The sequence below is a fragment of the Harmonia axyridis genome, chromosome 3 (genome assembly GCF_914767665.1).
Source record: "Harmonia axyridis chromosome 3, icHarAxyr1.1, whole genome shotgun sequence".
In the NCBI taxonomy this organism is placed as follows: Eukaryota; Metazoa; Arthropoda; class Insecta; order Coleoptera; family Coccinellidae; genus Harmonia; species Harmonia axyridis.
The window spans coordinates 26,522,027-26,533,419 of record NC_059503.1 but is presented as its reverse complement, the minus strand read 5'-3'; the positions used below and the strand labels follow the sequence as shown (position 1 = coordinate 26,533,419).

The 11,393-nt window shown below is 35.7% G+C and overlaps 3 protein-coding genes across 4 annotated transcripts; 1 reads left to right on the top strand and 2 right to left on the bottom strand.

Moving 5' to 3' along the window:
- Positions 1–1,399: 1,399 nt before the first annotated feature.
- On the top strand, positions 1,400–3,947 carry LOC123674583. The gene is made up of 7 exons (XM_045609506.1): positions 1,400–2,315; positions 2,369–2,640; positions 2,696–2,804; positions 2,865–3,085; positions 3,331–3,445; positions 3,567–3,719; positions 3,772–3,947. Exons 1-7 carry the CDS (start codon positions 1,400–1,402, stop codon positions 3,867–3,869), a joined length of 1,884 nt encoding a protein of 627 aa, XP_045465462.1. The 3' UTR covers positions 3,870–3,947.
- On the bottom strand, positions 3,937–4,803 carry LOC123675726 (mediator of RNA polymerase II transcription subunit 31). Its single transcript, XM_045611204.1, has 3 exons — positions 4,612–4,803; positions 4,453–4,563; positions 3,937–4,404 (listed from the first exon to the last, which is right to left on the bottom strand). The coding sequence occupies exons 1-3, from the start codon at positions 4,622–4,624 to the stop codon at positions 4,070–4,072; spliced, it is 459 nt and encodes a 152-aa protein (XP_045467160.1). The 5' UTR covers positions 4,625–4,803; the 3' UTR covers positions 3,937–4,069.
- Positions 4,804–5,181: 378 nt separating this feature from the next.
- Positions 5,182–10,350, bottom strand: LOC123675724 (leucine-rich repeat-containing protein 51-like). 2 transcript variants are annotated; one of them, XM_045611203.1, is made up of 3 exons: positions 10,150–10,350; positions 8,545–8,936; positions 5,182–5,347 (listed from the first exon to the last, which is right to left on the bottom strand). In XM_045611203.1, the coding sequence occupies exons 1-3, from the start codon at positions 10,259–10,261 to the stop codon at positions 5,231–5,233; spliced, it is 621 nt and encodes a 206-aa protein (XP_045467159.1). In that variant the 5' UTR covers positions 10,262–10,350; the 3' UTR covers positions 5,182–5,230. The 2 variants fall into 2 exon arrangements, with proteins under 2 accessions (XP_045467159.1, XP_045467158.1); XM_045611202.1 differs by lacking the exon at positions 10,150–10,350 and adding an exon at positions 9,832–10,095.
- Positions 10,351–11,393: the final 1,043 nt, after the last annotated feature.

Genomic DNA, 11,393 nt, shown 5'->3' with positions numbered 1-11,393 from the left:
TTTTGAACGTCCAAGGAGAAGTTTTTCAAAGTTAATTGAGGCATTGATTGAATTCTATATGCGCTCAAACCACGTGCGCTTTCGACCAATGGCATGACGATCACGCGATCCCTCGTGGCAAATGAGCTTTGACCTCGGTGCCTTGACTTTCAACAATTTCGAGGGAGGGGAAAAATTGGCGAAAAATCAAATAATGCAATAAAATAGATAAAAACGTCACTGCTATGAAAACTTCACAAATAAATTAATATTCAATTAGTTATAACAAATATTCTATTAATAACATGAAATACCTATGAAAAATTAACTGTTTTCCAAGAACCGTTTTATCGCAATTTAAGAAGAAACATTTAAATTAATGTAAAGTAATTCTATTAAACGTACGCTATCGTTAATGTTATTTACACAGGTGTTTTCGATGAAACAATGAATTATTGTTTAATTCTTAGATGCGGAGTAATTAATTCACTAGGAATCCCTGATAATTTTTTATTTTCTCACATTATCATAAAGAACGTAATTCCAATTTATATTTCGGCACTTTTTCTACCTGGAATATTCCACCTTCAGTATACTTCTTATGCCATAGGAAATTCAGATGAGGTTAATGACAAATTTCGGTGGAAAACCCGAAGGAAAACTGATACATCGATTTGTCTATACCTTTTACTTGGGAGAAACAAGATTTCTTCATGTATGTAAACAATGTTTGAACCTACGTCATAACTTGTTTAAATAATAGAAGTATCATTTTGTAAATGAATTGAAAAGTGCTTACGGAACCAGTTTCCAATTTTGAATTCCTAAAACACAACACTACTAAACTAAGAAGTATTTGTGGACTAAACACTGAACATAACCAACAAAAGGCACTTCACAAATTCCACCTATTAAATAATCTACACACTGATTCGAATCGTTTTCATTGAAATCGATAGGAGTTAGTTGCATTTTAATTGAAGAATTCGATTATATTATCATATATTTCGAAAATCGGGCATTCTAAAATTCAAATTTTAGACGTCGGGATTGCCCATAGAGTTAGGACGGTCACTGACTCAATGCTGAATTCAGGACGTTACCTGTCATATCGACTATTTAGAATGAAACAGGTCAGGATTCGGGAACTTTTGCTAGGAAAAATGATATTAGCAGTTTTCCGTGGGAAATTTTTATTGATTTTACTTTTCGCCTACTTTTCATACATTGAGCATTCATTGACCGGAAAATAAGCGTCACGTTGTAGAGAGTTTATATTTCATTTAGAGCGGAATAACATGTGACATATTTCACGCCTTTTAAACACAAATTGTTATGAATCTTCATTTGAGTACACACCATTTCCAATCAGTTGTACGAAAGATTTCAGTTATCATCCAGCTTCTTCAGATTAAATACAATGCGTGTAATAGTTTCTGTGATACTGCTTCGTTTATTTACAGTATTGGCCCAAGATGAGTCTTACTTCGATATCTTTTCCTTACCTGGAGTTCCATGGAGGACCAGAGACCCGCACAAATTTGAAGGACCTAAGAACGTCGTCATCCTGCCCTCCGACAGTCATAAGGTGGAGGATTTCTTGAATGGCTACCGCAAAAATCACAGAAAAACAGTATCTAAGTACGAGGTGCGTAAGAAAAGAAATGAAAGTGACCTTTGGGCGGAAGTGGAAAAATTTAGCGACTACAAGAAGTGGAACAGTAAAGGTCATTTAGAAGCGGTGTTTAATGAAAATGACACCCTACAACCTCAACTCAATCAAAAGCCAAGGAGAGATTTTCCTAAAGACCGAAATGATGAGTTAGAATCTGAGTTTGGTGAAGTAGTGAGACCTTACGACAGGAAAGACCGCCGCTTTGAACCAGTTACCATAAGACAGACGAACTCATCCAAAAAAGCACCAAGTTTTCGTCCTACTGGACTCTCCCACGTACAGAAGATTACAAAGTTAGAGGCAGCCAACTTTACAAGGCAGAATGTGAACCGCCTACTTAAGAACTTTGTGAATAGGCTATATAGGCGAAAATACGGCGTTTCTAGGTACGTGGATATAGATCCCGATGACATAGACGGAGAAAAGAGTAAATTCTTCGGGAGCGGCCTAGATACTCTGGCTTTGCTGAAGAACAAAACTAAAACTATAGCTAATCAGTTCTTGAATGTGTTTCAAGTGGTCAAATTCAACAATACTGCCTGCGATGCTACCCTAAACGGTGTGTCATATCAAGGAGTTTGTTATTTGGCGGCACAATGCACAAACTTGAACGGAACCGCGGGGGGAACCTGTGCTGACGGTTACGGCGTTTGTTGTGTTTGTAAGTATAAGTTCCCTTAAATTGTGTAAATTTTGATTTAACACCTTCAACAGTTCGAGGAAGTTGTGGAGGTAGCGCTTCCCAAAACTGCAGCTATTTTGAAAGCCCAAACTATCCAGACTACTACCCCAACAACGGAGGGGTGGTACCGCCCATTCCAACCACTGCTCCACCTCCCACCACGACAACGGAAGATCTACGGCCTGATCCCAGGTTTCAACGCAACCGATTTGGAAGACAGATGGGAACATTGGAGTGTATTTTCAGCGTTTCGAAGGCATCTTCAAGTGTACAGCAGATGCGTATAGATTTCCTGGATTTGGAGGTAAGAGAGAAATACCCGCTGATGGGTCAGTTTGAAGAAATACCTCATTTCGCAGCTCTTAGGTCCTACAAATGGAACTTGCGTCAATGAGATGTTAGTCATTAGTGGGAGTGGGATTAGCAACCAGATCCCTGTTATCTGCGGTTACAACACAGGACAACATCGTAAGATTACTTGAATTTCATGTTTCTTATTCTATTCCAGTGAGTTTTTATATTTTTCAGTTTATGTGGATGTATCGATGTTAAGCGGACCTCTTATGTTATCTGTTCTTTCCAATATGTCCTACAGAAAAAGGTTTAGAATCAGGATCTGCCAATATTCACAAACAGCTTGTATAACTCCGAATAATTGTTTACAGTATTACACAGGTACCAGTGGGGTGATACAGTCTTTTAATTATGATCAAGCATCAATGTTGAGCCGGAGCACTCCATCTTACTTCGTAAGTTTCACTGTATCTTAAAGTGGTGCAGTGATTAGCACTATTGGTGACCTAAGCCTTAGGTGGAGGAAAAACTTTGTAGTGCTATTCCAACACTTCAATTAATATATATTTGATTTGAAGTGTATATAGTGAATATATCAAAGTTCATGAAAAATACAATCTTTACTTGATGAAGCATCAAACTTTTGATAGAATTTTCAAAAGCATGACAGAGTAGGAATAAAAACACCTAATTTTTACAGAATAACCTCAACTATGCTATCTGTATAAGAAGAGAAGCTGGCTATTGTTCTATCACTTACACGAACATAATGAACGGATTAGAATATCCTTTCCAATTGGTGAATTATGCCTCAAGTAAGATACATTCAGAAGTTTTTAATTCTCAAACAATACATATTAAATTAACAGAATGACAAACAGATTCCTATTTGAAATCAAGTTAAATCCTAAAAATATCATTCAAATTCCTTTATAGATGGTCAACCGACTGTAATGCCAGGTCAAGCAGGAGTTGAAACTTTTGATTGTCCAAATGATTATATTATCATCAATGGACAGAGACTTTGTGGCAACAAGTTTAATGATGGAATGACAAATGCAGATCTAACTATGAATGCACCTGTAATAGGTTTGTCTCTTCATAAAATTACCTGCATCATAATTAAATTTTTTGATTTTAGATAACAGTCTAGGACCGATAGTTGTGCAAGTTAGAACAAATGGTTCTGCCACAGGTAGAGGATTTAAATTGTTTTATACCCAAAATAGATGCTCATAAGCCAATACAAATTGTTGATTTTTTAAAAATTATTTAATATTTATTCTTTAAAACCAAATAAAACAAATTTGACTATTAGTTATTTACTTCTTAAAAATATCAAATATACAAAACCTTACTTTAAATAACTTTTCAACATACCCAATATTTGATTTTATAAATATACGTCAAGGTAAAATCCACAGAGATAGAATGTATTTTTATGTTATTTTTGGATTCATATGACCATTAGTTTGTTGATTACTTTGGTTTCCTGAGTTTTGTTCTGGTGTTGCATTTGGATTTTGTGGAGTAAGTAATCTATTTCTTCTTCGAGTGTAATGCTGCCATAGAAGAATTTGTTGGTCATCAATAAATTTAGAGCACTGTGCATTTACAAGTTCTCTGCGGAAATGCTCATATTGAAGCAAATCTAAGAAGTGGAGACACATGGGATACTTCAGATATTTGGCATATTCTGGTTCTTTCCAATATGAGAGATACTTTAGGTAGTTAACAAATGTACTATCTTTAAAATATCCTCTTTGAGCTAAAACTGTCAAAATTTAAGTATAGGGGTGAACTGTAATGTTTAAATACTTACAATTCAAATAATTTGGATTCCCTAAACATTGTACAAATTCTAATTCAACCTGAAATCGTAGTTTTTGTTGTTCTTCTGTTTCCGGAACACCTGAAATGTAATTCCAACCCTCTTAACTTTGTGTGATAAAACTGTTGCTTATATGTATTTTGGACCTACCTTTAGCTGCCATATTACACTTGTGGATTAATATAAAATCTATTTGAAAACATACGGTAAATGTTTTGTTACAGGGTGATTTCAATTCCACATTGGAATTACTGTTTATTTACAAATTTCTCATTTTACCTCATAGTAAATAAATAATCTTTCTCCTTTATGTCAGATCATAGTTGTCAATTGTCATACACGCTTGTGAACCATAGAAAGAGATACGGATACAGGAACATGGATATTGTTTTCTTATTGATGTTTACGTGCTTGAACTTAAAAACTAGGTAAAAGACTAATCGTCAGTTGCACTGTTCCAGAAATAAACATTCATTAACCATTCAAATCATATCCACATGCTTGTAAATTATTATTTCTTGTATGACATATTGAGATTAGAAGAACTAATAACAGTTTGCGGATTACCTAGAAATAAATGATAGAATACTATGCAATAACTTCATCATAATTCAACCAGATTTTGATATATAGAATTCTCCAACTTTGAAACTTAAAAGGAGGGTATAATTTTGTTGGAAGAATGATAAACATTGGTCATGAAAAAATAAAATGAACAAAAACCTTAAAAAAAATGTATTCAGTTTCAAGAACAAAATGAAAAAAAAAATCATTTGGGAGTTCTTTTTTCTTTGGCTTCGTAATCTCGGATGATTTTTAGGGTTTCGGTGGGGGGTGGTGACAATTTCTCATTCTTGATGATCGGAAAAAAGTCCAAATTCAAGACCTAAAAATGAAATTTAATATATCAGAGAAAGAAATGGCCAAAAAAGGGGTACAAAACAATGTTTCTCTCATCAAAAAACCATGGAAAAAAACGTTTATATAGTTTATATAGGAGGTTATCATTTTCTCTTCTTCAAGCAATGATTTAATACCTTATAAGTAGATAGCGCATAGAGAGAAGAATCGACTGTAACACAAAGGTGAGGTGCACACCTCGTTACCAAGGGCCCAACCAAAAGTAACCGATGTTTTGATTGGTTGAACATATTGAATCAATCGATCATTGAATAATTAACCATTTTATTTCACGTTATTTTTCCTCCCTATCATTGGTTGAAATTCATCATCTTCATCCTCTCCCCGTAGTCAAGCGAACTAGGCTTAATCTTTTTTTCTCTGTTGGAATCAATACCTCAATGCTCTACACTGCACGATCTCTCAAGAGAGGAACTATGTATCATTAGATCATGATCATACTCATGAAGGGGTTGCATTGGAGTTTAAACTCTTCCGTATACTTGAAGGAACAAGATCCTGTAAACTTCTGGGCGGATTCCTGCTTGGTGTACTGACCTGCCAAATATGCCCCAATTATGTTCTATGGGAATCATGTCTGGAGGTAGAGCGGGCCAGTTCAAACGATTGATGGCTTTCATGATATTCTTTTACAACTTTGGTGCATTGAGGTCAGACATTATCGTCCTTGAAAATGAATCGATCACCAAAATAATCTCACTTTAGGATGTAGAATATCCCTGAGGTTTTATCATCAGTCATGGTTCCCTGCCAACATAACACTTCCTCGTTGGCTCTCTCCTCTCAGGAATTCGATGGCTATCCTCTGTCAAATAGATTCTCTTCGCATCGGAAAGACACCTTATTCCAGAATTCTCCAGGCAAGTCAACTCGCTCTTGAGCCCAATGTAGACTCGAGCTCTATGCTCAGGTTGTAGTCGGGTAACCTTCAAACTTCGACGATACCTCAAACCTGCAAGTATTCGCCTGCGTAATGTAGAGAGTGATAATTCCCAAGCATATCTTATATCTCTTTGAAGTGCTGATTAAATGCTGTGGTTTGGTTTCCCCAAACAGTTAAATGTATATAATGGTTTTGTCCTTCTTCTACAGCTCGTTGGTCTGTCACGAAGAGAATTGTTCAAGAGATAGTGCGTCGATGTCCGAGATAAGCCACTTTGTGAAACACTATAAAGCGGCCCACAGATGAGCAACATAGTTGCCAACCAAGTTATTGTCAACTAGGTTGGCAAACGAAAAGGCTAGCTGCACATTGAGGGCAGCGTAGCCTAGCACAGCAGAGTGGAGTTACTACAGAGGAAAACTATTCCTGTGCTCTGCCTGAACGATGCCCGCATATTGAGAGTAGTGAAGCCTAGCACAGCACAGGGGAGAAACACCGCAACTATAGAGGAAAACTAATTTATGTGATCCAAATCATGCGCGCATATTGCACATAGATAGTTAGTTAGTGGTTTCTGTATGTTTTGGTTAGTTTCCTATAAAAATATAGATCCAGACATATAGTTAAACCTAATTTCGGATTCGGAATCAAATTCAGAAATAGAAAATCTTTTGTTTTTATATAGTTTGTAGTGAAAATTCAATATGGAAAAATGTTTTATTGAGGACTCGTATCGTAAAGCACCTAATTTTCGCGAACCATATCAATTAACAATTCCATTTTTATGAAATTTAACCGTTTAATTTAAAAAACTTGGCCACTCTGCAGAAGAAACTGTGCGAACTCCAGAAGCGTCGCAGGGCAGACAGGGCACTCTGTTACTACGTCACGTAGGTATCTGCTCTGCTACGTCCAATATGCGGCGTTCTGTTTAATTTAATTTGTTACAAAATCCTCTGCTAGGCTAGGCTCGGCTGTGCTAGGCCATAGATAAACTAGATTAGTTTGTCTATGTGCTAGGCTAGCCAAAGTGGGTGAAAATAGCGTTTGCCAATATCATTTCAGTGGAGGTTTTCGTCGAGTGAACTAGTCAGTTGAGTCGCAGGAATTAATAGAAAATGGAGTAAGATCTTTTATAATGTATGATGATAAACGAGTTATGCGACGATGATGTACAGAATGGGCAAATAAGCGAGGTAAGCGGCTATATCTCAGGATCCACTCATCGTAGAGACTTGCGGTAAAAAATTTTACTACTAAAGTGATAAAGAGAACACACTGAAAATTGTTTTGAAGTTCATACCGCTACCGATAGGGGGTGATTGCAGCACCCTGTATTAGCAACCCATTTCTTTAGGACTTAGGGTATCAAGGTACACAGAATATCAAACCGATTTGATCTCGCAGCATACCAGTTGCCAACTCGGAATACTAACCACCAACAGACTTAGTCGCCATCACGACATGTCGGCACCTTGGTTGGCAACTAAGTTGCTCGTCTGTGGGCCGCTTTTACACACCATTGAGTATGACCTCCTTCAATTACAGCCACAATTCTTGCATGGTCAATCTCAATATTACTTATCATTCTACGATTCATGTCGGTAATCAAAATCGTAAAATTCAACTGCATTCACACTTAGAATGTGATATTCAAAAAAAAATTGTGAACATCTATTTCTTGCAGAAAATATGTGGCGATTTGGAAAGAAAAATATAGAGGTTGATAAGCGTATGAATGAACAAGCGTTCAAAAGCTTCTAACTTCACGTCAGTGTTTTCTTCATTTCTCAACGTAAACCTTGATGAATTGAAATTACATTTTCTCTAATTCTGTGGTTATTCCGTTCATTCTTCCACATCTTGTAGAACAAAATCGTGCGAGAATATATCAGAAACGCATAGTTTTCATGGTTATATTTTATTATTTTATGTTGGCACTCCGAACATTCCGCTACGGCTTTATCTGTCAATTCATCAAATTGCCTTAAAGAAATCAGTTCTGCCAACCAACATTTTTCAATGCAAAAATCACTAAATTATATTTATGGAAATATATCATTAATTTCAATGAAAATGCAATGAATTAGAGAAAATAATGTATAATACTCGTACAGAAGGCTCATTCTACCACTCGTTCATTCCAAAACTCGCCACTTCGTGGCTCGTTTTTGAATTTTGAACTCGTGGAAGAATATCAATGCCTTCTGCACTTGTATTATAAATAACTATTCTGATTTCATGACATCCGTCTATCACAAAGATTTTTCTCGACTCACCTGGGGCAAAATGTACATAATGGACAGTCTGTACAGCGGTAAGTTCGAGATCGGATTGCCGTGAAAGGTCACCGTCCTCAGGTTCTTCAGCTTCCGAAGCTTCATCAACTCGGCCAACTTGGAGATACAGTTGCCATGAAAATAGACAATCTTCAAATTGGGGTACTTCAAGATACAATCGTCTATGTCTTTGATGTAGTTGAAAGAGAAATCGATCCAACTGAGCTGAGACGGTACTTCAAGAATGGATTCTACGATCTGCTCTAGGTTCTTTATGCTTTTCAACTTGTTATTGTTCAGCCAGATGGACCTGGTGAGGAGCTTCTTCTTGACCGTACCTCTCTCTGGAACGCAACCTATCCTTATCGAGCGAGCCGCCTCAACACCCATGGCTAGAGAATGTTGAATTGAACCATTAATTCAAACTGTGCTATTTTTTGCTTCCGATTCTACCGAAGATAGAAGGACAGTTGTAATCAAATACAGAAAAATTGTTGGTTTTCGAATTTAAAATCTTCAGTTGCACAGCGCATTTTAGAAAATTTTTAACAACCTTGGTTTCACGTATGTCTTTTTGTTAGTGAGAGTACCTAGATCATCATTTTCAATTCTTATTCGATTTTGATGAAATTTTGTGTAAGAATTCATATTGAGTCACAAATGGCTCTGCAGAGATTTCAGCTCTTGCAGAGTATTGTGCGCCATTGCACAAGCGCAAACGAGAATTTACCAGAACTTTAGTTATAGTGATTTTGATTATATTCGATACAAATATTCGGGTTGGGCCATAAGTGCCTAATAAGATATTTAGAAATAATGTTCCGTCAAGGTGGTATTGGGTAATGATATCCAAATATCAATGAAAAACTCTTTATTCCATGAATTGAGTAATCAGGAATGTTATAGAGGTTGTTTCTAAATTAAAGGACCAAAGGAAAATTAGAGATTCCTTGGATACTTTTAATAAAAACAATTCTGTAAACATGGGCCCGCAAACACCTTGCTTTCTTCTAGTTTTACATTTTTGAAATGATTATACCCTTTTATCGAATCTTCATTAATCTTCGCCACAGATTGGGTTAACAAGCAACAAAACCTATAATTAATTGATTAGAACCTTCTCTGTAGCGAAACAGTAGTCATTTGAATAATGAAAAAGTAGAAATAGAATAACTGTCATTTAATTCAGATTATTATTTTTTTTATCAAGATCTTGTAGAAATACCGGTTCCCTTCTAAAAAAAGGTGAAGACTAGTTCGAAGTGATAAAAATTCTTTTATCGATACCTTTTGGTTCAGACAGTTTCTTGAAGGAGTAGTCCGCAGGTTTTCCAGACTCCAAAGTGGTGTTTTCATTTATGTGAAAATCTACAAAGGGCGTGCGTTTGAACTCTCGCACCATTCTTATTTCGTTAAAAATTCAGTATAATACCTAATATGACACACAATGGCAAAAACTGACAGTATGAAAAAAGAAATGGTTCAAAGTCGCCTGTGTTTCCAAGAGTCATAAAATTGATATTTATATTCGATAAATTATGGAACAAAACTCAACTGAATATTTCATACATAAGGCCATCTACTCTTGTCAAAATTAACCTTTACCTTTCAATATTTCCACATGTTGAAATGAATAATCGGCTGGTAAGCTGCTCAACAAAGAAGTGCGTTCATTGACATGTAAATTTGCTAAATTTACAGAATCATTTAATGCCATTCTCACAAAAAATTTCGCTGGAATATATTATTCTCAAATGTTCACCAACAAAATTTTTAGCATTCTTATCACAGAAATGTTACCATTATAACGACCAGAGAAACGGATGATTGTGTTCAAACATTATCGGAACGCATCAAGTTGCATCATGAAATGCAAAATTAATACAAAAGAATCACAGAGTGCAACAACAAAACTGTCAATTTTTCCTTTATCAACTTATGAGTAAGATGCCTAGAAAATTTGGTATCTATTTCTAAGAGTATAGATTTGAATATGATTTCTCAAATCATTATTTCATTTTTGAACGCCTACAGACAGACAGCGGGAATTTGAACAATTCTGAAGAATACCTTACAGAACTTTTCTTACTTCTAGCCAAAGCAACAGGTGGACTATTTCAAAATGTTCTGAACAAAATCTAATCAGTGCACACACCAGGGTTTCTAGGCATCTTAGATGTGGGTGCCAAAGAAAACAATGCGGAAATCAAGTTTGACTGATCTTCATTCAATCGTCAGATTCAACTAAGATGTATTAATCACTGGTGTGCTCACTTATACTGTATAAAACTCTAAGATTGGAGTGGCGACTTTTGAAGGGGCCAGCTATGGAGGGTAGAGATATCTCTACCATCCATATAACCAGCCTTCTTGGATAATTATTAATATATTTTCACTTGATTTTCTCATCATTTCTTATGGCGTTCAGGTCATTTTGTCATTGTCGTTATTTTATAGATTTAACTTGACAGGACTGATAGGCTAGTTAGATTTCAGACTTTTTCAAGAGAAGTTATTTTTTTGTCGCAAAATGTATTTATAACTGTATTATAGGTATATTTTTTATCTCCTTCGAAATCGATGGTTACAATGGTGTTTTATTTTTTTAAGCAGAGCGATAAGTTCATCGTGAAGAAACAACAAGGTAACAATGCTTGATTTTTTTAACAGTTGACCAATTCTTTCGACATATGGTAGACATAAAATTAAAGAAATGTTACTTGTTTGATGAGTAGTGTAAGTAGGTACCCCCAAGTTATCTGATGACTTTGTATTATCATTGAATATAGTAAATGAAGAATATTCTTATACTTCTTATACAACGATATTATTGTATTTTCAAAATCGTG